Source organism: Brassica napus, chromosome A5 (assembly GCF_020379485.1).
Source record: "Brassica napus cultivar Da-Ae chromosome A5, Da-Ae, whole genome shotgun sequence".
Taxonomy (NCBI): Eukaryota; Viridiplantae; Streptophyta; class Magnoliopsida; order Brassicales; family Brassicaceae; genus Brassica; species Brassica napus.
Genome location: NC_063438.1, coordinates 4,692,563 through 4,719,570, shown reverse-complemented (window position 1 = coordinate 4,719,570; position 27,008 = coordinate 4,692,563). Strand labels below are relative to the sequence as shown.

The window sequence follows — 27,008 nt, the reverse complement described above, 5'->3', positions numbered from 1 at the left end:
TGAAGAAAGCTTTATATGAATATTGAACTTAAACCAACACGATCATCAGCCTTAAACTTATATCGATTATAAATGTCAATATTCAGTTTTTCGAGAGATTATATATTGTGTTATTTTAAATTATGAAGTACTTCTGATCCTCTTTTCTTTACTCGAGCTTGGTAGAAAATTATTTTTTATATTTTAACATAAACAAATTAAATTGGCAGATGTCCCTGAGGACAAGGTTGAAATTCATAGTATTTTATAATTTAAATTAAATGAATGATTATTATGAAATAAACGAAATTTTATTTAACTGAAAAAAAAAAAAAGCTTTCACTATATTTGTCGGCAACGGTGATATGAGTCTTGATAGTCGACGGTTGTGGTCCCTTATGACCGACAAAAAATTCATTAGCTATTTTATTTTTTGTCAACAAAACCAACTTCATTACAGTATTATTTTGCATATTTGATTTTATAAATTCGTATCAGATCGATCAAGATTACATTATAAAATTTGTCACAGTATCCAGATCATTTAACGCAGTCGTATGATGGTTTAGAGCGAGTTCCTGAGTTTGAGTAATAAACAATGAATCATGCGTTTGGATTTTGATTTTTAAGATAATTACTTGCATAAATGTTGGTCGAAAATGGGACCGCAATTTTTTTTGTTTTTTTTTTCTAATGAAGTTAAAAATTTACCTAAATTGGATTCGAAATAAGAAGGCTCATTACATTCTGTCGGCTGCTAGACAACTAATGAAAACGTTGACAAAAAAAAGATAACTAATGAAAACACAAAAACAGTAAACTTTTTTATCGGCTGTCACAAGATCCAAAATAAACACAGCGTTACAATTTACAAATACAGGTGTTTCATAGAAATTTTCAAAACCAAAACATAGAATCAGTCAACTTTAACTTTAATATAATATCAGATGATAACCTCCAACGTGCGTGGATGAATTTTTTATACTAATATTTGTTTATCAAATAGTTTTAACATTTTACAATATTCACATTTTTAACGATCGTAAAATGACGAATATAAATATTAGTTTTTAAATTTATCATTTTTGTTGAAAAATTAATGTATTACTTTCATTTTAATTATTTTAAATTTGATAAGCAAAAAATAAAATTAAATTTTGAGACTAACACAAATCACCAAAACCAGATAGGTAACATCGATTGAATGACAAAAAAAAATTAGGTTTTCTGCTCTCGATTTGTTTACTATTAATGCTCTATAAGTGATTTCATTTTCTACATCTATAAATTTATGCATTCGTTCTCGTTTATGTTTCACTGATATGAATTTTGTTTCTTTTTTTTTAAAAAAAATCTAAATTGCATAAATGTCAATTTAAAAAGATGCAGATATGTAAAAATTAGTTTATCTCCAGATAAATATCTAAAAATCAAAATTTGAAAAAAATCACCGACAAATTATATTAACAAGTTAGTGTTCAAATCTAATATATCAAACTGTTATAGAATATAAGTGAAGATTCTAAGTATAAATGTTTGTCTAGTATATATTCACTGTCTGTTCTAAAAATCATCTAATTATAGAAAAACAATTATTTATTTCCTACGCTTTTTAAGTTTAGTTACTTAAAAGTATACAGATAATATATATATAGTACTTTATCATTCTAGTATATATAAACTATGTATAAAATAAGTGCTATTTGATTTATTAAATGACTAACGAAAAAACCATAATAAATCGTTTAAATCTTTCATTCTTACAATTATAATAACTAGATAGGGTATTACGGAGAAACAAGTATTAGACGAATGATCAAATCTCTTATTCTTTGAACAACTCAAAAGAAGATGATTAGAATCATGTAATGATATTTTAAAAGCCTTTAAGGAATAAAATCAAGACTAAATTATTTAATATAAATGAAATAATATATATATATAGTGCTTACAATATTAAAAATCACCTCGATTTGAAAAATTATATTTCTCGGATTGTCAGGATCAAATAACATATTAGAAACCAACTATTTAAAAAATAATTTGTATACATAAAAGTATACACATTAGAGTAAGAACATAAATGAAAATAATCATTTTATTTAATTTATATGGTATATAATTAAACTTTAGTGATATTGACATATATATATTATATTTTAATATAAATACTAATTAGTGACACTTTTTACTCATATGATTTTATTAACATTTGTTTATTTGCTGTAACAAAAATTTAAATCGTTAATCACAAACTTTTTAATGTGAGAGGATACAAAAGTGTTATCAAATATGATTATTTGTAATCATTAATGGTCATATATATGTTAATCATATTAGATAATTACGTAGCTTTCATTTGAGGAAAGAATTGAAAATATTTTTTTGTACACTACTAAACAATTTGATAGTTAGTTTAGTTAAATGTATAATATAATTTATATGAACTAATTATTTTTTCTAAGGATTCTAAGAATCATCATAGTGATAACACGTGGTTACGAAAACATGTTGTAATATTTCAAGATTAATATAAACATGTTTTAATGTTGAAGGATTAATATACAGGAGATAGGTGTTTCAATATGTCAAAAGATAATTTTCTATTTTTGTTAGAAGTTAGTTAAAAGAAGTGTTTGACCAAAAAAAAAAATGATATTTGGACAAAAAATAACCAGTAGATATTGAAGAGATATAGGCGCACCAAATATTAAAAAAGCTACATCGCAGTCAAGTATTATCCGTTGGGAATCTCCACATTCTAGACACCTCAAAAATTGCTAAACACGCAAACACTTTTTCATATATGCAGCCAAACAAGTTAATATATATTAGTCCGACAACCCTGGACCCAAAGACACCAGAGGCATCTATCATCCTTAGCCCGATCGCTTGAGAAGGGTTGTAAGCCAATTCCGTCACTTAGGAAACCTCTCAAGTACTAGTTAAGGTGATTACTTGCTTTGATCTGCTTACTCGTTATTCCTTTTTTTTTGTCACAAATGATTATAGTCTAAATGTCCAATGGCTCGAATGAATATAACCGAAATGAACTCAACCACAACAAAACCATATATGAAGACCATTACAACAAAAATAGAGATAAATGTGTTTAAAATAAAAGATCGAAAGAGAAGCTTTATTTAAGACTCAAAAATATATTTGAGAAAACAAATGATAGTCGAATAACACGATATTGATACACCAATAAAAACCTGGAATGTTGACCGGCAAAAACTTTTGGTGAGAAATTTCAGAACCGTAGACAACATCGGAAAACCAAAATCTTATCTGACTTGATTTGACACTGAAAACATCAATGGTGGTCTAGAAGCTGAACGTGAACAGCTCTGCACTTGGCTTTATGAACCCGTAATAACAAAAGTGAAAGGCTCTCGATAGCCCGGTAGAAAAGTTTTTATCTCGCAAAAGAAATAGTATATGAAAAAAAAAATTGTAAGATAAGGTACATATGATTTTTAGTAAGTTAAAATTCAGATAATGTGTAGAAAATTTAAAGAAATTACTTCTATATATGAAGATGAGTCATTTTAAACATTGATAAGAAATCCTATTTAAGTTAAGATTTGTGTTAGTCAATCAAATAAACTGCTAGGTTAATGCAACTATTTTTTGACCAAAACAAGTTATCCAACTCCATCAAATCCAAAATTAATTCTCTCGATCTTGATCTTGATCTTATCCATTAGTTACTATGAAATATTAGTTTTTGCCAAAACTATGTTCATAGACAATCTGATTAAAACAATGTTAATATTTTTAGGAAGTTTAGTTATTTACTCTCATTAAAAGAACCTATTTCATGAAAACAAGACCACATACTAACTTTGATCTTCGCAAGCATGTCATAAAGTTTCTAGTTTTGTAAGAATTACTTTATCATAAGTTTCTCCGAAATTGTCCATATTGTAACTACAGAAAAAGGTAATGTTTCTATCGAAGGTGGTTAGGTTGGAGGCTCAAAAGTACAATTAAATTGATTTTGTACACAATGACTTGCGCAACAGAAAATTACATTACCGAATTTCAGTGAAATTAATATGCAAAGTGCTTACTCTTTGGCATTCGTATGGTACGAGATCAACATCACAAGTCATCACAACATCCACATTTTTATTTTTTTGCCAAGAACGCAAGCTGTGCGCTTGCCTCGTACGGGGAATGTAACAATTAAATTCACTTCCTCCTGCCTTATTGTACTAGGAGAAATGTTTTGAAATCCGATCCGGATCCGCGGTTGACCGGTAAATCCGGTTTGGATTTTGTTAAAAAAACAATATTTAAAAAATCATAAAATCTTCAAAAACCAATATTTATAAATATACATTTTTTTATTTATAGATATTTTATTATTTCTATTTTTGTATAATACTTAAAATAAAATAATTTTAAAACATGATAATCTTTTTAAATAAAAACCACTATATTTTGATAATTTTAATGGTAACTTTTTAAAATTTATTGGTATTTATTTATTGTTTCAAAACAATGTATTGATTAACTAAGAATACATCAAAACCAAAATCTAAATACTAAAAACCAAAACAAAAGCTGAAAACCAGAAACAAAACCTAAAAGTTAAGACCAAAAACTAAAATCTAAAATCTAAAACCAAAATCTAAAAGTAAAACTAAAACTAAAACTATAGAAACAATCATCACCTATATTTTTTATATTTTATATGTAAAATGAAAATAAACTATAAAATTAAAGTTAAGTATTTTCTAAATACAAACTATTATTTTATGTTTTATAGAAGATTTAGAAAAACTTAAATTTAGATTCTATATATTTATTTTCATAAAAATAAATATTATATAGTAAAACTAATTTATTTATTAATCCGTGGTTCACTATATATTTATTTTCATAAAAATATAATATTAGATAGTAAAACTAATTTATTTATTAATCCGTGGTTCGCCCGCGGTTGATCCGATGATCCGATGATCCGGAATGTGTCTGGTTCGTCCGGGTCGGTTTAAAAACATTGACTAGGAGATAACTCTTTGACATCTTTTTCTCATGTTGCCTTTTTTATATGCTCGGTTATGTTTTAAGTGTTCACCAAAACAAGCTTGAGTTGGATAGATAGAACAATTTCTTACATAGTTTAAATCTTAGACACAATTGTAAGGAGAGGGCGACGCAGGGATCTTTACCAAAAATGAAGATTAAAATGAAGCTTATATGAAATGACAAGTCTCTGATGATAAGTGGTAACAGCCATGCCCAAAGAAAAACGTTGTGGACCGTGGACGTGTCATTGTATATATGTTTGTTATTATTATTTTCGGTGTTTGATACATATACGTGTATTTTGTACGTATACAACTATTATGAGGTAATAGTTATTAAAATATGGTGTGTAGCGTACGTGGAACTCTGAGAGTGTCTTGATTTACACATACTTGTATGCATATAATAACATATAGAAGAATCATTTGGATACGCATATAATTGAAGAGCGTTAGCGTACGTCATTTTTGTTATGATAATAATTTATCAAACTTGGATGCTTGCACCACAATACATGCCACACGACAAAAGCAATGAGTTGAGTTGAGTGATCGATGGCCTTCTAATCGAATTCATTGCCTATCTTCTTTCTTTTATCTACATTTCATATATATTTTCATATCTTTCTGTCAATGACTTCTGTGGAGACCAAAACGATAGAGCTGAAATCTAAACTCCATACTGCACGTAGTAAGTTGTGGGTGAGAATTTTTGTTTCATACACAAATACATTCCAATAGATTTTTGGCTTACTGAAATATGACTTGTGTTTAAATCCTTTTTAGCTTTAGTGAGACTTTTATTCACAATCTGGCTTAGCAGCAATTATTTGCAAGTTCACCTTGTACCAAATCTTCATTTTCATTAATAAATTTCCATTCATAGAAAAATGACTAAATATTTTGACAAATATATAGTGTCTAGTAGATTTTTTGAGTTACAGTTTCAAAATGATTAACACATATCACTCCGTTCCATATCAGTTATCATTTTAAATGTATTTCATTTTAAATGTTTTCCTATATTTTCAATGTGTATGTTTATTATTTTTAGTTTCATATTACTATTATTTTACTTCACTGATTAAAAATTCAAAGAAAATAACACATTAATTAAAAATAAAATAAAATATATAATTATCATTTGATATATGCAAAAAGAAAGTTTAACGACATTAATATGAAATAGAGGTAATCCCTTTCTTATTATTTGAGGAGCATTGTATTAACTAACCTTTCATTCATGTGTTTATTACATGTGTGCCATTTCCTACGTGTCAGCACCACAAGCTATCTCACCTTATATATTCAAAAACTCTTTCTTAACTAGACTAATTACAATATTTACCATTGATCATTACATTAAAAAATTTGAATATACTATAAGCTTATTGAGTATTGACTAACAAAAAAAAATAAACATGCGCCTTACTTGCTAAGCTTCAATTACAAACGGTTGGATCTTTAAATACGCAGAGATTTTATTGCCATAACCTGAGATTCTTTGTAATGATCGATTTTTTTATATAGTCTGACTTAAATATTAATGCCTTTCTATATAGTTAGACTACATAAAATTCATTGTCTACGTATGTATCTACATATCTACTTATATATCTGTTGCTGCAACTCTTCTCGTATTAGATAAAGATACCAATCACAATCGCAATGTTGAAGAATTACTACATATGGCAAAATGTAATAGATATATACGTACACTTTTTTTTAAATGACATAAAACGATCTAATATATTATATTTTTAAGAGCTAATAATAGTTTCAAATCTTCTCCATTGCATGTTAACCATGTTTATCGTTTTCATAATTATCAATGCAATTGTAGTCGACGATCATTTTATGATAGTTTAAATTCAAGGCAATACAATTTAATACATTACCATTTTGATTTTTCCCATAACATATGATTCAAATTTGAATTGTCAATCACGGGATCAAATACATTATTGTCAATGGCAATGTTAGCGTGATAATGAAAACAAAATGACGTGAAAAGAGGAGTTTCCTATATAAGGGATTTAACGGATATTGCATAGTTGTTTTTTTTTTTTTTTACAGCAAGAACATTTACAGACTCATATAGACTCTGTAAACCATATTGCATAGTTGTTATTTGAATACGGTTTTATCACGTCAAAGTTATATACGAATACATGTTGTCCATCGTTGATTTATACATATTTTTTGCAACAGAAATATTTTTTACATTAAATTTGCGTGACTAGATCATATATTGCTTAAAAACACATAACAGATTTATGAAGTGAACAATATTTAATTCAATACTCTTTTTCAAAATACTGTGATAGATATTCGTTGAAGAGATCGTTTGATTTTGTGAAAGACTAAGTGCAACATTTTTACATCAGATTCGGAAAAAAATTCTCAAACATGTAATATTGCTTTAAAATATTTATAACAAAGCTATGAAGTGAACAATATAAAAATAAGAATTCTTTAAAATCAATTTTTTTTTTATTTAATACTTCGAAGATCATGATCAAGTTATGCATAAATCTATGCAATATTTCGACCAATCATCAAACTATGGAATATTTGAAACTACATATATGTTCAAAATTATTAATCTTAGTTAGAAAAGCAATTAAAATCGACAGTAATTTAGGAAAATACATTAAATTTTCGTAAACAATTCATAATATTTGATACAATCAAATTATTAATTATCAAAATCATCGGAAGAAAATCAAAGATTTGGCCAGTTCAGATCTTAAATTCTGGAGTCAAGTGTGGAATCAATTCATAATTGATTTTCTTCCGATGATTTTGAAATCAAGTCAATATTTTTCCTTGGCCTACAAACAGTTTAATATTTAGATTGACAAGGTTTACTTCCTCAGATTTCCTTATTTTATACGTCCCAAATTTAAGCTGTTTCTATATGGTTTGAATTAATTTCTTATTCTGGTATAAATATTTGTAATTTATAAGCTATAGGGAATGTGAATATTTGGTCATATACTACAAACATATTAATGCTATCGGCTAACTTTATTTCCTCAGATTTCCTTATTTTACAAATTAAATTATATTGGGATTACCTAAGAATATGGATACTGAATATTCTCTTTCGCCATAATGCAAACCTGCTGTACAGTACTATTTATCAAGTTTATAATCAATTCATAATCTTCACTAAATGAATTTTTAAACCATCAAGTAATTTACCTTAGTTATAGTCGTTGAGAAACACGTTCCATATACGATTCAAGATCCAAATTTTGCCTAATTTGAGAGCTGCGCTTTTTTTAAAAACATGTGAAAAGATCAGTTTTAAAGTAAATTGTACGGCAAGTATAGAAATATTAATTAGTAAATATTTGCGACTATAATTTTGGCTATTTGTTTTCATCATTAAAACTCTATATAAATACGCAGTGTCTGCAACACAGCTCCTCACCACATCACTCTTTCTAAATCATCATTAACAAAACCAGAAGTAAACCCAATGGCGGACTTTATAGGATTGTAAACGAAGAGTTTTGAAGACACTTTTCACAGCAGTCGTAGTTTCTTAGTTTTTTTATTTATTTTGTTTCCTTATTATATAGGATATGCTTTCACATTTTATTTTATTTTATCGCCTATGTTTCGTTTATCTTATATTCATATTTTATTTTCTGAAAGCAATAATTATATTGCATATTTTCGTTTTATCTTTATTTCATAATTAATTTTATATAAGTTTTTGTTTACTCTTATAGATTTATTTTCTCGAACTATACTTCAATCACACAAAACAAATAACACAAGTTTTAAAAAACTTTGAAGCTTACTTTATTTACATATCCACAATTTCGTTGAATCCCTAATATAAATAACATGTAATATTTGTATCTATGACTTTTACATTTCTAATATCTATATATTCAAACTTATAATTTCTTTAAGTTTCCTCACTCCGCGCATGGCGCAGGTGATCACCTAGTAATTGTTAACTGGATTAATAAGAAAAACCTAATCATTCCCAAAATACGATGTCATCAACCGTGAAGTTACCGGATGATTGTCAGTATACTTTGTGTTGTTATCTTCAGCCCTTTGGACCTTGTGGAATCGAATAATTGAATTCATATACAACTAATGCTTAAACTGGACATACAAATACGATGTTGTTCAATAGCATCACTAAGTTATATAACATAAACGATGGACTTTACAATAGAGAATGTATACATGCATGCTAATAGACTAATTATTGGGTTCACTCCCTAGGTTCACCAACCAATAGGATTTCATTATTTCAATTTGATATTTTTTAAAAAAAGAAACAAAATATTGTCAAGTTATATTATGTTTTTAAAATATAAAAAATAAAAATAAAAATATTAGTAATTACAAAAAATATTTTTAACGTCGTCAGGAAAAACTAAACCCTAAATCCTAATCCCTAAACCCTAAATCTAAAACCCTAAACCCTTGGATAAACCTAGATCCTTGGCTAAATCATAAACTCTAAATCAAAAACACTAAACACTAAAACACTCAAGGGTTTAGGATTTTAGTGCTTAGTGTTTTTGATTTAGAATTTATGATTTATCCAAGGGTTTAGGGTTTACCCAAGGGTTTAGGGTTTCAGATTTAGGGTTTAGGGATTAGGATTTAGGTTTAGTGTTTTGCTGGCGACGTTAACAATATTTTTTTTTTAAATTCTTTGTTTTTGTAACTACTATTTTTTTTTACCTTTTTATTTTAAAACATAATATAACTCAACAATATTTTATTTCCTTTTTTAAAAGATATCGAAATTGAAATAACGAAATCCTATTGGTTGGTGAATCTAGAAATTCACCCTAGGGGGTGAACCCATAATAACTCTGCTAATAATTTGAATCAACACATTAAGAGATTCTCCACAATTGACATATCAGCTTTCAAAAACTTACATGTCAATAAATGAAAAAACTTGAGCAACCAATATATTCATTTCGTTTGTAAAGCTAGCTATTTTTTCCAGTTGAGCTTTCTCACTGATTTTTAACCTTTGTAGCTATGTTCATAAGTTCCACACAAGGCTAAACAACTCACAGACGAACCTGTTGAGGATATATCCAAAGGACATACAACACGAGTAACCTCCTCCAACTACAAGCCGTTCAACGCTTGGGTATACGGAGCTCACAATAGTTGTTTTCAACATGCAGGTTTGCAGTTTTTTAATTTTATTTTCTCACAGGCCTTTTCAACATTTACCAAAACTCCATCCCACCCGATGCATCCTTTACCTTTGATCTGCAGGGCTATAGAAAAGCCCTCTGGATGATGCAATACATGAAGAAACCAGACTTTATGATATTAAAGGTTCGGACAGAGAAGTTTTTGACCCAAAAGCAAAGTTACCAACAACTCTGAGAGTGAAAGTATATATGGTAAAAGGATGGGACTCTGGTTTCCCAGCAAGCATGTTTCAGCACTTGGTCTTCTCCTAACTTCTACACAAGGGTAAGCAACTCATCACACAAGAGTCACTTTGATTTAGATGCTTAATACATTGTGATTCTCTACTCTGAGATCTGTTTCATATGCATTGAAATATTTTGTGTGAAAGCAGGTGGGGATAACAGGAGTAAGAGGTGATAGAGTAATGAAGAAAGCACTTGGGAGCTATTTGGGACGAGGAGCTTGAGTTTCAGCTTACAGTACCAGAGCTGGCGTTGCTCAAAGTGGAAGTTCCCGACACGACATGCTAGTGAAGGACGATTTTTTTGGGGTAGGCATGTTTGTATGTGGTGAGCTGAGACATGGTATAAGATCTGTTCCTTTGTATGATCACAAAGCCGAGAGACTTGTGGCGGTTACACTTCTCATGCAGTTTCAGTTTGTTTATAAATCAGAGATTCTTTCTTCATCTTACTGTCATACTTTAAAGAGTTGTAGTAGATAAGTTTTACCGCACAAAACAAGACAATTTCCTTACATATAAGATACACGAATCAAATAATTATATTGAACAGATATATTCTGAAACAATATTAAGCTTTTAGATATACCAATGAGCTTATATTATATGTGTTCGCTTCATAATTTGTGATGCTGAGTTTTGCATATTTTTTTTACGGTTAGATAAATATTATCAGTTTAAAAAAAAACAAAACTAAGAAAATTTGGGTCCGTAAAATTTTACATCTTTGTAAAATGAAGTTCATATCATATTAAATTATTTAAATTAAAAAAATAGATTCCTTCTAACCGAATTTGAACATTGTTTCTTTGAGTTTGCATATTAGTTTGATTATAAATTTATAGTATAAAAATGAAAATGTAAAACAATGCATTATAGGTTGAAGAAAACTCTTAATTTTTTTTTTTAATTCTTGGTCTTCTATATCTATTTTCAAATATGTTCTTCTGTGGGTGATTAAGGGATTGCAGAAAGCAACATGTAATTTCACTACATTAGTTGGCCAAAGAGCATTTGGACCTGTCTACAAAGTTCAAATGTCCACTGGTGACTATTGCTGGAAAAGTTCTCGCCACCGATTTCAAACAGGGCAAAAAATAGTTTCAGACAGGTAAAAAATAATCAATGAAAATCTGCTTTATGATTCTGTGTGACATACATCTACATCTAAATAATAAAAATCGTCTCTATGGTAAGCACGGTTCCAACCCTTTTCTTTCCTGTTTAAGACATCTTATGTAACATTCTTTTTGTGCTTAGTCGCGTTACAAGAAAAAACAATCATAAGTGTCATGTTACTCATGTATTATGTCATGGAATTACTGGTAGCTTTTACTTTCCCAAAACCTCCCGTAGACAACAAATCAAGATGCGATGATACAACAATTTTCAACTACCATTAAATTTGTACCAAAAAAAAAGCAACCAAACCAACAGGACAAATCACAAACATATTTAGTGTTATGCTAAAAATGTGGATCATCCAAACGAAGTAAACATGAAGTCATTAATAGAATCGAAACTATAAATTGTTAAATATTTTATTTTATTTTAGTTCATTTTGTCAGCAAAATTGTTGAATATTTAATAAAAACTTTTAAATATTCACCCGCGGTATTTACCAAGTAAACTATACTAAGGGCATCTCCATCCCTACTCCATTTTTTTTCTCTAAAATGGAGTAAAAGTGAATATGGAGTAAGGAATGCTCCTAACCCAACTTCATATTTAACTCCATAATGAAATATCTATTTTTTGTTTGTTCATCACTCCATTATAAAGTAGAAAATGGAGTAGGATTGAATCAATTTTTCTCCATTTTCACTTTTACTCCATTTTAGAAGAAAAAATGGAGTTATACATTGGAAATGCTCTAAGTGAAGTACTGATCAATCCATGAATTTTCGATTGTTCCTTCAATCTAAGAACCGTTCAAAGCCTACTCAACATTATTCACCACACTAAGTCTTGTAAATCTCCAGTTACTAGGTTCTTTTTTACTCATTGTAAATCTATTCTTGCTCTGAACTTTTTCATTGAGCGTTTCTCTTATCTACTGGCTGTTATTAACTACGGAGCTTCTTGGTAAAACTTCCCTTTCATGTTTAATGTCTCATTCAATGAATCAAACTGTAACACCCAACCGCGCTAATGGACCTTTCACAGCTGGTGTATGGATTCAATTTTCACAGAGACTGAGAGGAAGTAGATGACAAAGATGGACTTCTTGATTACACAATCAAACTTACAATACAAGAGCATAAGAAGAAAGGAAAAAAAAACAGGAAATTCAAAAACATAAAACTCAAATCTTCTGTTCGTTCACTAACACACATGGGCCTTGTGTTCGAACTCCAATAGCAGCAAAAACAAAATGTAAAATGTATAGCATTATTCAAATCTTTCCCAATAACAATGGTATAATAATGGATAAGTCCCCAATAGTGGAGAGGGAGAGAGAGAGAGACAGAGTGTCTCAGCAACTCAAGAGTTCTTGCAACAACCACCTTCTTGTTTAAGCCTTTGGCTTGAGTGGCTTCACCACCTCCCAAGTGAAATCAGGATCATCACGCCCAAAATGCCCATAAGCAGCAGTCTTCTGGAACCTGAAGTTACCTCCTCTCTTCAAATCAAGGTTAATAGCCATCATCCCTGGCCTAAAGTCAAAGGCCTCCTTGATCAACACAAGGATATCCTTATCCGGAATAGTCCCGGTCTTGTACGTGTCAACAAACACCGAGAGAGGCTCAGGGACACCAATGGCGTACGACACCTGGACAATACAGCGGCGCGCGAGTCCAGCAGCCACCACACTCTTCGCAGCTTGCCTGACGATGTAAGCACCGCTTCTGTCAACCTTGGTTGGATCCTTCCCTGAGAAAGCACCACCACCGTGAGCACCCCAACCACCGTAAGTATCAATAATGATCTTCCTCCCGGTGAGTCCAGCATCACCGTGAGGCCCACCGATCACAAAACGACCAGAGGGGTTCAAGTGAAAGATGGTGTTGTCGTCAAGGTACTTAGCGGGAATCACCGGCTTGATCACATGCTCCTTCAAGTCAGCAGCGATCTCATCGTTGGTCACAGTCTCATCATGCTGAGTCGAGATGAGAACGGTGTGGACACGAATCGGAATCATCGCTCCACCGTCGTTCTTATACTCAACGGTGACCTGCGTCTTCCCATCAGGCCTCAACCAAGGACAAGTCTTGTTCTTCCTCACCTCAGTAAGCTTCGCGCCAAGCTTGGTCGCAAGAACATGAGTCAACGGCATCAGCTCAGGAGTCTCATCGGTAGCGTAACCGAACATGTGTCCCTGATCACCAGCTCCAATATCCTCAGGCTTCTTGGTTAAATGACCGTGAACTCCCTGAGCAATGTCGGGGCTCTGCTGCTCGATGTTAACCAAGACGTTGCATTTATCAGCGTCGAGACCAACATCAGCGGAGATGAAACCAATCTCGCGACAAGTGGATCTGACGATCTTCTCGTAATCTACTTTAGCAGCGGTCGTGATCTCGCCGAAGACCATGACCATGTTGGTCTTGGTGCACGTCTCGCAAGCCACCTTGCTCTCGGGGTCTTGCTCTAAGCACGCGTCGAGGATCGCGTCGGAGACTTGGTCGCAGAGCTTGTCGGGATGTCCCTCGTTGACGGACTCGGATGTGAATAGGAACGTTTCCATGTCTGAAAAGCTACAAAAGGAAGAAAAAAAACAATAAAGTCTCAAACTTTATCCACCGAAAGGTTCGAACTTTCGTCAGATCTATCAACACAAACACAAGGGTTCGAACTCCTAGATCTAGAGGAACAATGGGTCGAAGAGAAACGAACCTGGCGACGGAAGTGTAGAGGTGAGATTCGAGATCTGGAGAAGAGAGATTTTATTGAGGAGAGGAGAGTGAGAGAAACTCGGCGGGTGACTCGGAGTTCGACTCGCTCTGTGTGTGTTTGCCCGCTCTTCTCGTGCGATTATATGGTTGGCGGAGATGCGATCACGTGTTTTGAGTGTAGGGGAGTGTGATTCTTTAAGGCCGTTGGATCTTTTGTTGAGGAGGAGTAGACGGTGAGATGTGGTTAGAGATTATCCCACCAACCTCCGTGTCGTTGGTGTGGAGTGTGGTTGGTGAGGCGAGGACCCGACCCGGTATCGATATTTTTAATTGGATCGTTTATATTAACTCCGACCCGGATCCTTTAGATTTTTGTGGGAAGACGGAACATATCTTCTGTCAATGACATGATTTGTCATTTTCATATTTAGATGTTGGTCGGTAGGCTTGAGCGCTCATCAACCAGATATCCAAACCGAACCCAAACCCAATAATTTGAACCGTTTAAAATACTTGATTAGATCTTTGTAGGATGATAATTTGGATTACTTAGTATTATCCAAATTCAACCCAGTCTTGAAATAATGAATTAAAATATCTAAATTATTATTCGAAAAGAATATTTGAAACCTGTGCTTCAAAAAAAAAAAGTTTGAAACCTAAATAACATACATACTTGATTCCATGTTTTATTTTGATATATTATCTTGAAGAGAAATAAAATGAATACGGATCTAAATTAGATCTCACAAAAAATTATAAAATTTGTTTTTAACCCGAAATTTTATTAACCGAAATCAACAAAAACATATAAAACATGAATGAGACCTTGGAAACTAAACCGAAAACCCAAATCACCGCCACGTATTGGTAGGTATATTCGTTCAAAAACAAAAACAAACAAAAATAAGCATAAGTTTATATAGCATAAAAATTATAAACAAGACAAATAATAATGTTCACATTATTTTACAAATTTATTGACTCTACATGGTTGTGGTTGCAGCTCAAGAATACAAAACATATGAGAGGAAGAGATCTAGTAACTGAGACCGAGCTGAAGTCCAAAAGCAGCATGGACTAAGAAAAGCGCCATTATCCCACTACCCAAGATCCCGTGCACGCCTCTCAGCTCAGGCTTGTCCTGCGCATTTTTCAAAAACAACAACAACCAGTTTCTTGATCCCAAAACAAAATCATCAAGATCAGAAACTCCTGCATAAAGCTTTCTTTTTTTTACCTTGAACAAAGTTGGTAAGACTGTTTGAATGGTCAAGAGAGCAAGACCTATGAATCCTGTAACAGCGTGTGGGCTACATTGCACAAATCCACAACCATATTATAATCATTGCACTTGAAAAAAAAAAAACTCAATACTAAGTTCAAAGATGATACCTTTCGAAGATGGGTTTGTCTGAGGTAAGGAGGGATGTGATACCACCTGTTGCTCCAAGGGAGAAGAAGAAAAACATTCCAGCTAGGAGCTTCGGGTGCAAATCTTTCGCCTTTGCCTTCTCCTCCTAAACCATTTCAAACAAAACAAAATACTCTCTAATCAACAACAACGTTTCTTGTAACATTATATATATTTTAGTTAACATTTATCTTACAATGTCATCTGAATAACGAATCCGGAAGCCTAGGTATGTTCCATATCCACCCATAGCAAAAAGAACCACTGCCTGAGAAGAAACAAGAACAAATTCATCAGCGGAAACAGAACACATGTCATAAGACAAAAGAAGTTACAAAGCTTGAAACTTTGGTAGGGAGGAGGAAGCTTTTACCATGTTACCAGGATGACCCCAATGAACAAGCCAGTCAGGTAGATTCAATGACTTCACAATCTCCACAAAGGGACCAATAACAGATCTTACAGTTCCAGCTGCCACAAGAAAAAGACAAACATTAACATAACTTTGTCATCCACTCAACCTTATTGGTCAAAGTGTTCAGAGGAAGTTGTGTAGGGTTTACCTCCAGGGAGAGTAGCTACGAGGAGGAGAGGCAGAGGAGAGACTGATAGCATCAGAGTCTCTCTACTCTCCTCCTCATCATCACTTCTTGTTTCTTCAACCGCGTCATCTCCGTTGTTAATGGAAGAACAGGCTGGAATCTTTCTACGGCGAGAGGTGGAGAGTGAGGGAAACGGAGACACGTTGGGGAATCTGGAGAGAGACGGAGGGGAGCTGAGTAAAGGCGACGAAGTAGGAGGAGAGATGGGGCTTGAGAGAGCGGAGAATGCGGTAATGGCAGCCATTGGAGAAGAGAGCTGGTGAGTGTAGTCTTTGGTGTGTGAGTGTTGGTAAAGGTGAGGGAAGTGGTAGAGAAGGAGATAGTTTTGAGACGATGGAAGAAAGGCAAAGAAAGTGACACGACGTTATGCTCAAACGTTGTCGTTTTACACCTTTTCTCGTGGTCTCAACACGCTGCCATCCCATCCCACGTCCCATTTTTTTCCTTCTTAATTCGATTTTAAGTATTTAAATATAAATATTTTTTGCACAAAAATTTAAAATAAATCTTACAAGTTCCATTTTATAGGGAACTTTTAGAATACCCACATGAAATATATATATATATCTATATATATATTTGATGCAAGAAAATATATCAGAATTAATCATTTCATTCATAAAGAATCTTTAAGTGGTTCTTAAAAGAACATATTACGTGTTTGAATTTAAAGTAGCGGCATAACTATTTTTAGTTAATAAAATATCAAATTTTTAAAAAAATTTGTGCGATTCAAATAATGATTTGACTGATCGCACGATAATCATGTGATAGCAAAACAAATACAAATAACAAGCATCGTATAAGACTGCCAAATTTATTCTCAGTTACATTTCATGATTTAAAGAATTTTCGAGGACGTTTTCTATTAGAGATACGTTGGGCCGGAAGATATGTATCTTACGGACCTAGATTGTGAAGCCCGTGAAATCCATGAAGACTCCAAAGATTAAAAGAAAAGATTTGAAAAACAAGTTACTGTCAAGATATTCTAACATATTTACATTAAGTGTTTAGAAAAATTAGCATTATTTAGTGTTAACATTATGTTAATGTTACCACTATATAACATATTGTATTTTCTTATCAAACACAACACAATAATATATCTATTCTATTATACTTTACATGGTATATCTTCCGGCCCAACATATCTCTAATATTTTCTTACTTTTCCTTTTTTATATTGCTTCTTTTTTCTTAAATTATGAGAAATCATCTAAGATCAATATCTTTAACAGAGGCGTTCTTATGTCTATGGGCTCTCCGAAGATAAACTACCGCGCATATCCTATAAGACTGCCAAATTTATTCTCCAAATTTATTCTCAGTTTTCTGCCAAGTAGAAATACTCCTACTATCATGTTTCAAATACTACACGTATCTTCTCTCCTGCTCTCATCTCTCACTCAAGAAACTCAAATTTTCATATTTTGCATAGGTTTTGAGTTGGACATCGATCCAGCTTGACTTTTGTAGGTCCAACAAACAAAATAAATTCACTCGTGCGTCCCACATGCCTAATAAGTAGTGAGCCTTGTAACTTAAAACCCTCTCACGTCAATTGTTTAAGGGCTTCCCAACACACAAAATGAACAATTCTTCGGAATGAGTTTTAAGTGATCATTTCTTCTTGAACCGAGTAGGTTCTTCACAAACTACATAGCTTAGCTCTGATATTAGGTAAACGAACAGTAACCTTTAGCCTAGCTTGTCTTTTTGTCATCTTCATATATCAAATCACATTTGATCCATAATATGGCTATCCACAAGACTGTAATTACTAAGTAATTATGAATTACAAGAAGAAGAAAATGAAATGTTGTGCTTGCATTCTTGTCGCAAGAGAATCATCGTAAATATTTAGAGTATCTCTAAAAAGACTCTCTATTTTAGAGTTTTCAAAACTTTATATTTGAAGTTTTAAGGCGTTCTTCTCCAAAAGTAAAATTTTAAATTTAACTTCAAAATTACCTGTATTTTACATTGTAATCCTTATATTTGTCATTATTAATATAAAACCATAAAAATATAAATAACTAGCACATATATAAAAATATTACAGTAATACTAACTAATAAAATCTTACACTAAAATATAAAATTATAAATAGAAATAGATAGTTAAATATTAAACTACAAGCAAAATACCACATTAATCCATAAATTATTTCCGTTCGATTACACAAGATTTGTCTAGACAATATTTTAGAGATTTTAGAAGTTTTAGAGCAAATTTACTAGACCATTAGTATTGTTGTAATATTTAAATTTGCGTAATAATTATGTTTTCATGTATTTTTTTTTTAAAAAATTAAAGTTTCTTTTGAATTGTCTAATTCTAGTTTTAAAATATTATAAATCTTATTTAAATCTTTTTATTTAATTTTATGTGTATGTATTTATAAAAACAAATTTGAAATATTTATGATATACATAAGTTTTAAAGATTAAAATAATAAATGAGAAAATACTTAATAATTATAAATGTGATGTGTAACTAGTTATAAGGACTAAATACAAATAAAAAGATGAAATTTGAAATTTAGAGTTTTGAATAGTGAAACTTCAGTCCTCAAAACTCAAAGTTTGAAGTTTTGAAATTTTTTTTGGAAAACAAAAAATTATATATTTGAAATTATATAGTTTGGTTTATTTTGGAGATGCTCTTAGTTCATGCGAGATTAAAAAAAAAACTGAATACAACAAACTTGTATTTATTAAATTATAAAAATAGTTTAAGTCTGGCATGAAATACTTTTTATAATGTATATCATTATATATAGTTGCTTTCATGATATACTGCTGTCTTATTTTCTATTATATTAGATTACATGTCAACAATTCATAATTGTAAGGGTTAACATCTTAAAGAGATTTTCCGTCACCCGTCTATATTCACTAGATAGGCACCTATTTGAGTGGAAAATCGTGGCAGATGCATATTATTGTATGTTACTAAAAGACCGCCTTTATCAATTATTGACCTGTTTAATATAAAACTATTGATTTCGATCGACCTCTCGGTATAACCATGAAGTCACTGAAAAATCTTCTCGTGTAGGGACTCCATCTCAATAATTAGAAATATACAAATCATGAAATGTAACAATATATAAGAACTTGTTGCAATGCACATTCTGTAAAAAACCTATTTCAGATTAGCAAATTATAACTGGAGTCTGGAGTAGTCTTCTGTTGTAACATATTCATACAAAGTTATAACCGTGTTATAGAACTTAAAAACTAGAATCAACAAGTTGATAATTAATATCGCAGATGGATGCATACTAAATTGATAAGTATATATATAATTATATATCAGTAGTAATGAATGTTGGATAATTCCAAGCTTGTGGAAACTTAACATATTATTAGATGTTTAATATGTTAAGATAAACACAATAAGGAAACCTAGAAATAGGAAAAGGAAGTTTCTATTTAGGTTAGGTTGTGTTTTCCATATCCCACATGTTAAAGGGAATTGTCTTTCATATAAATATAGGTCTAATGGAGAGGTGTTCCATATGATCTAAGAGAAACATATTGAGAGCTTTAGTTTTGAGTAGTTTCTAAAGCTAATAAGAAAAGTTGTTCTTATAACTCTTTGTGTTTCTAAGAGATCTGAATTGGTATCAGAGCCTCAGGTTGGAGACTCGATCTAAGCTTAAGTTGTAGCTTAAGATCCTGGTGCTTGTGAACAAGAGATCGCGACGGCAAGATGGCTGACGTGACTAGGGCTCCACGCACGAAGGACTTTGGATCTACATCCATCCAATGTCCGATGTTGTCATCGACAAACTACACAGTTTGGTCGATGAGGATGAAGGTTCTACTACGTGTTCATGAAGTGTGGGACACAATCGAACCCGGTTCAGATGATCAAAAGAAGAACGATGTTGCGATAGCTCTTTTGTTTCAATCTGTTCCCGAAACATTGATTCTCCAGGTGGGAGAACAAACCGCATCAAAAGAGATCTGGAACGCCATCAAGTCGCGACACCTAGGAGCTGATCGTGTAAGGGAGGCGAGACTTCAGACGTTGATGGCGGAGTTTGACAGGTTGAAGATGGATGATTCAGATACGGTCGATGACTTCGCGGGGAAGATATCGGGCCTATCATCCAAAGCAACCTCATTGGGAGAAAACATAGAAGAATCCAAGATGGTCAAGAAGTTCTTGAAGGGTCTTCCAAGACACAAGTATATCCAGATCGTAGCATCACTTGAGCAAGTCCTAGATCTCAACTCGACGGGGTTTGAAGACATAGTTGGAAGGCTTAAGGCGTACGAGGAGCGTGTAGGAGAAGAAACTCAGAAAGAAGACCAAGGGAAGCTGATGTTTTCGAACAATGAAGAGCATAGTCAGAGGGGCTATGAGAATTCCCGTGGTAGAGGAAGAGGACGGAACGGTAGAGGCAGAGGTCGAGGTAGGTCACACAACCAAAACCGTGCGTCACACACCGAAGATAACAACTCGGAAAAGAATCGCTCAAAGCTGATATGTTGGAGATGTGACAAGCCTGGTCACTACGCAACTGTCTGTCCCGAGAAGTCAGAGAAGGATCAAGAAACCAACCTAAACGAGACAGAAGAGGCCGATGCACTCTATGTACACGAGGTGGTGTTTTTGAACGAAGATAAGGTGATTCCGAAGAATCTTGATATCAACAAAGGCGATGCAAGTGTCTGGTATTTGGATAATGGAGCGAGCAATCACATGACAGGGAACAAGGAGTTCTTTTCGAGTTTGAATCTCAACACCAAAGGGAAGGTGAAGTTTGGTGATGGATCGTGTGTTGACATTGTAGGAAAGGGTGTGGTTACATTTGTGTGCAAGACTGGAGAGAAGAAGGCACTCAAGGACATATACTACATACCTGATCTGAAGCACAATATATTAAGTCTTGGGCAAGCAACAGAGAACGGATGTGAGGTTAACATGAAAGATGTCTACTTAACGCTCACAGATTCGCATGGAAGGTTGCTAGTTCGTGTGACAAGATCTCCAAACCGTCTCTACAAGACCCCTATGGAGATAAGCTACCCGGAATGTTTACATGTCAGGGACGATGATGCTACATGGAGGTGGCATGCTCGACAAGGACATATATGCTATGGAGTGATGAACAACATGGTAAGGAAGGAGATGGTTGTAGGAATGCAGAGTGTAACACACGAAGAAGGCGTGTGTGACATATGTCTCGCAGGGAAGCAAACAAGACACTCATTCCCGAGTGTAACACACGAAGAAGGCGTGTGTGACACATGTTTCGCAGGGAAGCAGATCAGACATTCATTCCCGACTAAGGCCATGGTTTGTACATCAAAGCCAGGGAGATTATTGCTTGGAGATATGTGTGAACGAATCGCACCACCAACGCCAGCAGATAATCGTGAGGCATTCTATCGGTTCAAAAGATCTCACACCGATAGAGGAGGACAGTTTGCCTCAGCTATGTTCAATCTAGGTTGCACCAATAGAGGAGGAGAGGTTGCCTCAGATGTGTTCAATCTAGGATGCACCGATAGAGGAGGAGAGATTGCCTCAGATGAGTTCAACCTATCATGTGAAGAAGATTGGGTTGAAGCTATGGAAGACGAGTTGGAGTCTATCACAAGAAACAAGATATGGGAGCTTGTAGATAGACCGACTGGTTCTGAGAAGAAAAGAGAAGAAGATCGAGTGTGTGTGTTACACAAGACGTTGCATGTGTTACGCCAGGCACCCAGAGCATGGAGTGTGAAACTTGATCAGGTTCTCAAGGAGATGAGATTTGAGAAGTGCACGAAGGAACCATCAGTGTACTGCAAGACTGAAGGAGGAGACGTCTTGATCATAGCCATCTACGTTGATGATCTATTTGTGACAGGAACTTCGCTTAAGATGATTAGGCAATTCAAGGAGGAGATGTCTAAGAAGTTCGAGATGTCAGATTTAGGTAAGCTAACGTACTACCTTGGCATAGAGGTGATTCAAGGAGCAGACGGAATCAGAATAAAACAAGAGAGGTATGCTCAAGGAATCCTGCGTGACACAAAGATGGAAGCGTGTAACGCAACTCAAATTCCAATGGAGGCGAATTTGAAGATCTCAAAAGCTGAAGATGAACAAGAGATAGATGCTACCGAGTTCAGAAGAATCATAGGATGTTTGAGGTATCTGCTTCACACAAGACCCGACCTGTGTTACGCAGTAGGTGTTCTTAGCAGATACATGCACAATCCGAGAAACTCTCACGGACAAGCCATCAAGCACATACTGCGGTATGTGAAAGGAACAACAAACTTCGGTCTGTTCTTCAAGAGAGATGGGTCAAGGAGTGTCGTTGGTTATAGTGACAGCAGTCACAACATTGATCTCGATGACGGGAGGAGCACGTCAGGACATGCATTCTACTACGGTTCATCACTGATTACTTGGACGTCGCAGAAGCAGCAGACGGTTGCATTGTCATCATGCGAAGCAGAATTCATGGCAGCAACAGAAGCAGCGAAGCAAGCTATATGGATCAAGGAATTGTTGAGTGAGATACTAAGCAAAGAAGGCGAGAGAGTCAAGCTTAGGATCGACAACAAATCAGCCATTGCTCTAACCAAGAATCCAGTTTTCCATGGAAGGAGTAAGCATGTACTCAAGAAATATCACTTCATTCGTGAGTGTGTGGAGAACGGGCATATCGAAGTGGAGCATGTGCCGGGTGTTGAGCAGAAGGCCGACATCCTTACCAAGCCATTAGCAAGGATTATGTTCAAGCAAATGAGGAGCTTAATCGGAGTTCAAGAAATTGATCTCCCTAATTCAAGTTGGAATTAAGGGGGTGAATGTTGGATAATTCCAAGCTTGTGGAAACTTAACATATTATTAGATGTTTAATATGTTAAGATAAACACAATAAGGAAACCTAGAAATAGGAAAAGGAAGTTTCTATTTAGGTTAGGTTGTGTTTTCCATATCCCACATGTTAAAGGGAATTGTCTTTCATATAAATATAGGTCTAATGGAGAGGTGTTCCATATGATCTAAGAGAAACATATTGAGAGCTTTAGTTTTGAGTAGTTTCTAAAGCTAATAAGAAAAGTTGTTCTTATAATTCTTTGTGTTTCTAAGAGATCTGAATGAATCATACATCTATTTTGTAGCAGTGAATGCTCGCCAAGTATACAGCACGCAACTGCTATTTGGTGTATGAAGTGAGGAGTACTCTTAAGCGAATTTGCTGATTTGAGAAGTGTGTAGGCATGTAGCTCTCTCTAAAATAAGAAATGAGTGTAACCAAGTTATATTTTCATTTTCATTTTCGGAAACCCTCTTAAATATGGTTTTGAAAAATGCCAACTTACCAACTTTAACCGCTGCCCCATCGAATCCATTTACTTGTTGCTACTATTTATCTGTACGTATGTGTATATACTATATGTCTATATGCAAACACATACACGTCTTTGTACGAAAACAATAAATGCTTGAATACATATATTCTCCCCCATGAGAATGTATGTATGTATGTATGTGTGGTGTCATCGGGATCAAAACAATCACTTTGACAAAGTCTTGAGGGAAATGACTTTTAGTATGTACGCGTCACTTTCATGCTTTCTCTAATTTTTTGGTTTAATGTCAACTTCTCGTGTTATTTTATCTTATTTTTTTCTTATCACTAGTCACTACCTTTGGGCAGCGGCAGTCCATGAACTATTATTTCCTTCTCTTTTTTATTGGTGAATAGTTTACCAAGAAAATTAATACCATGCATAAATGTTTGACTATAAAATCTACATGCACCATTCTTCTCATTTATGATAGTATTTATTACCATATTCTTAGACCATATATATTTGATTGCTGTTTGAAAATGTTAATAGTACTTTTTTTGAAAGAAGTACGGTTTTTGAATATCAAATAATGTTTATCCTAATGAAAATTATTACTAACCTAAATATGCTGAACTAAAGCTGAAAATCATGTTGATTGTGGTTGGTTTGATTCAGTTTAATACAAAGTAGACCATGAACTGGTAAAACTCGGTCGATGAAGGGTGTCTGGTCTCTTCAAAAGACAAACACGTAAGTTAAATTGAAATGGGGATGCAAAGGAAACTTTCAACCATTTGTCCATTTGTTTTATTTCCAGAAACCATTTCTACATTTTTTTTCTAAATACACTAGAAAAGCATTAAGTCACTTGATTAATTAAATTATTAACAATAATTGCTTTTCTTAAGAATTTTCTCCACTTTCACAACTTAGACCAGCTGTTCTTGTTTTGTTTTGATGACCAAAAAAACACATCTATATTTTTGATACTCCATTATTTCTCTCTATCTCGCTACATATAAATATATTTTATAATAATGAAGTTAATCCAAATGGGGAGAAGAGGGAAAGGCATAATGGAAAGAAAATAGAAAATAAGTTTTACATTGACTTGGGCGTTTCCAATACATATAGCAATAAATATATGTCTTCCACCTCTGATAATTTTTAGAACCAGAAAACACCTCTTCTTTCTCTTCTTCTCTCTTTAAAATCAAAACTAATATTCCTCAAACAAAACACAGAGTAGCTATAAGGACCGAGAGAGATCGTAGAGAGATGGGGAGGGCTCCATGTTGTGACAAAGCAAACGTCAAGAGAGGTCCATGGTCTCCTGAAGAAGATGCAAAGCTTAAAGATTACATAGAGAAACAAGGCACTGGTGGCAACTGGATTGCTCTCCCTCACAAAGCTGGTATATGTTATATCTCATGATTCGAATGGGTTGATTTATTGGAGACTTTTTTTGTATGATTGTCTCTTTGGATTTTAAACCCTTGGTGGCTCTTGGCTGATTTTTTTTATATATAATATGATGAATAAAGGTTTAAGAAGATGTGGGAAGAGTTGTAGACTGAGGTGGTTAAACTATTTGAGGCCAAACATAAGACATGGAGATTTCTCTGAGGAAGAAGACAAGATTATCTTCAGCCTCTTTTCCTCCATTGGAAGCAGGTTAAAAATGTCTAGCTTCAACATTTAGTACAAAAAACTGATATGGTTCCAATATTAATCAGTTTGGTTGACATATCTTATCTTATTATGTAAAATGACAACTCTTGTTAAAATTATGGGAAAGAAATGGAGACCTTAAGCGGGTATCAAAAAGCAAGAGACTTTGCATGTTTGAAGGAAATTTTAATCTCTTTTTCTTCTTATGAAAAATAATTGATTTTAGCTTTTGCATGCCCACATTTAGTGCAGTATAATTGCCTCCTTTTGAGGGTATATTCTTTAGTTCATAATCTAGGAAAACAGATGGGAGCAAATTCACTTTGACAACTACTGAAGAAAAAATTAAGCGATAAAGTATATTTTTTATTTAATTATTGCGGTTACATAAAGGAGTAAATCATGTTGATAATGCAGGTGGTCAGTAATTGCAGCTCACCTGCATGGTAGAACTGATAACGACATCAAGAACTATTGGAACACTAAGCTCAAGAAGAAACTCATTGCCACTATGGCTCCTCCACCACCTCATCATCTCTTAGCCATTGCCTCATCATCATCATCACCATCATCATCACACTACAACATGACCAATAGTCTTCCTCCGTATAACCCATCAATATCTACAAATGAGCTGATAACACCTCATCAGGAGATGATGATGACAATGATGGACCAACAACAACAACAACTATTATACCAAGAAGCCGTGGACAGTTTGGTAAATTCTCCAAATAGCAACAAGCTTATAATGAGCCATCAAGAAGACAGCCGGGAGCAAAGTACAAACAAAGGAATAATGTTGTTGAGTGATGTAAGAAGTGGGTCAAGTACAACAAGTACAGTAACAAGAGTGAAGATGGAACAACATGATCATCATCATGAAGAGAGATCAATGGAAGACTATGGAATGGAGGAGATCAATCACTTAATAAGTAGTAGTTGTACGAGTAGTAGTAGCAACAGCTTGTGGTTTGATGAAAACAAGACCGATGATACGTTCATGTTGTACTATTGATCTCTCTTACCAACATTGACTCACTTCCTCTCTTTTCTCTTAAAACTAAAAATAAATTATTGATACTGTACTTGCTTTTTAAAGAGGATTTTAAAATGTTATTCATTAGTTCCAATTTATAATTTATTATGAATTGCCTTTATATTGCCTTTATATTTTGTCAAACCTGTGGCTGTTAAATGTGATTCTTTTAGTGATCAAGAAAGAATTGTGCCAAACAGATCGATTTCTGTATACAGCCAATATTCTTATGATCATTAACTCATTAAGCTACAGTTACATGTTTACCTTTTTGTCTCTTAATAATACGATCGATGCATTAATAGAGAGATAAGGTTTGGATTTATCAGGCTGTAGCAATTGTAACCAAGTGGGTACATTATATGACTCAAGCTTCGGGACTTAGAAGCTAATAAGGAGATTACATGTTGTTTACCATGAATTTTTTTTATGGTATCTACCTACTTTGAAAAAGAGTGATACAAAAATCTGCTCATATCATAATAATCTCACCCCCTTTTGCAAATATTAATATTAGATTATTTTCCATTTTTGTGATATATATATATATATATATATATGATATATCCTTAGACTATATATATTAGCTTTGAGATTTCTTACAAAATGGAAGTCTCAAAATACGCACGAACTTAGATTAGATCCAATGATGGTTTGTTGTTCGAACTTGGT

General features: G+C 33.3%; 3 protein-coding genes across 3 annotated transcripts; 1 reads left to right on the top strand and 2 right to left on the bottom strand.

The window, feature by feature from the left end:
- Positions 1–12,664: 12,664 nt before the first annotated feature.
- Positions 12,665–14,557, bottom strand: LOC125609285 (S-adenosylmethionine synthase 3). The gene is made up of 2 exons (XM_048780572.1): positions 14,296–14,557; positions 12,665–14,156 (listed from the first exon to the last, which is right to left on the bottom strand). Exon 2 carries the CDS (start codon positions 14,144–14,146, stop codon positions 12,974–12,976), a length of 1,173 nt encoding a protein of 390 aa, XP_048636529.1. The 5' UTR covers positions 14,147–14,156; positions 14,296–14,557; the 3' UTR covers positions 12,665–12,973.
- A 644-nt stretch (positions 14,558–15,201) lies between these two features.
- LOC106451084 lies at positions 15,202–16,733 on the bottom strand. Its single transcript, XM_013892944.3, has 6 exons — positions 16,272–16,733; positions 16,082–16,179; positions 15,905–15,976; positions 15,690–15,814; positions 15,535–15,607; positions 15,202–15,438 (listed from the first exon to the last, which is right to left on the bottom strand). The coding sequence occupies exons 1-6, from the start codon at positions 16,552–16,554 to the stop codon at positions 15,334–15,336; spliced, it is 756 nt and encodes a 251-aa protein (XP_013748398.2). The 5' UTR covers positions 16,555–16,733; the 3' UTR covers positions 15,202–15,333.
- A 7,942-nt stretch (positions 16,734–24,675) lies between these two features.
- On the top strand, positions 24,676–26,430 carry LOC106454697 (transcription factor RAX2). The gene is made up of 3 exons (XM_013896812.3): positions 24,676–25,040; positions 25,171–25,300; positions 25,715–26,430. Exons 1-3 carry the CDS (start codon positions 24,905–24,907, stop codon positions 26,313–26,315), a joined length of 867 nt encoding a protein of 288 aa, XP_013752266.2. The 5' UTR covers positions 24,676–24,904; the 3' UTR covers positions 26,316–26,430.
- The last annotated feature ends 578 nt before the right edge of the window (positions 26,431–27,008 follow it).

Excerpts from the sequence above, each read along its gene's own strand:
- LOC106451084 (XM_013892944.3), bottom strand. The coding sequence starts at position 16,554 with ATGGCTGCCATTACCGCATTCTCCGCTCTCTCAAGCCCCATCTCTCCT. Across the intron at positions 16,180-16,271 it reads CGTAGCTACTCTCCCTGGAG|CTGGAACTGTAAGATCTGTT; the intron begins GTAAACCCTACA and ends TTCTTGTGGCAG. Across the intron at positions 15,977-16,081 it reads GGGGTCATCCTGGTAACATG|GCAGTGGTTCTTTTTGCTAT; the intron begins GTAAAAGCTTCC and ends GTTTCTTCTCAG.
- LOC125609285 (XM_048780572.1), bottom strand. The coding sequence starts at position 14,146 with ATGGAAACGTTCCTATTCACATCCGAGTCCGTCAACGAGGGACATCCC.
- LOC106454697 (XM_013896812.3), top strand. The coding sequence starts at position 24,905 with ATGGGGAGGGCTCCATGTTGTGACAAAGCAAACGTCAAGAGAGGTCCA. Across the intron at positions 25,041-25,170 it reads TGCTCTCCCTCACAAAGCTG|GTTTAAGAAGATGTGGGAAG; the intron begins GTATATGTTATA and ends TGATGAATAAAG. Across the intron at positions 25,301-25,714 it reads TTTTCCTCCATTGGAAGCAG|GTGGTCAGTAATTGCAGCTC; the intron begins GTTAAAAATGTC and ends TTGATAATGCAG.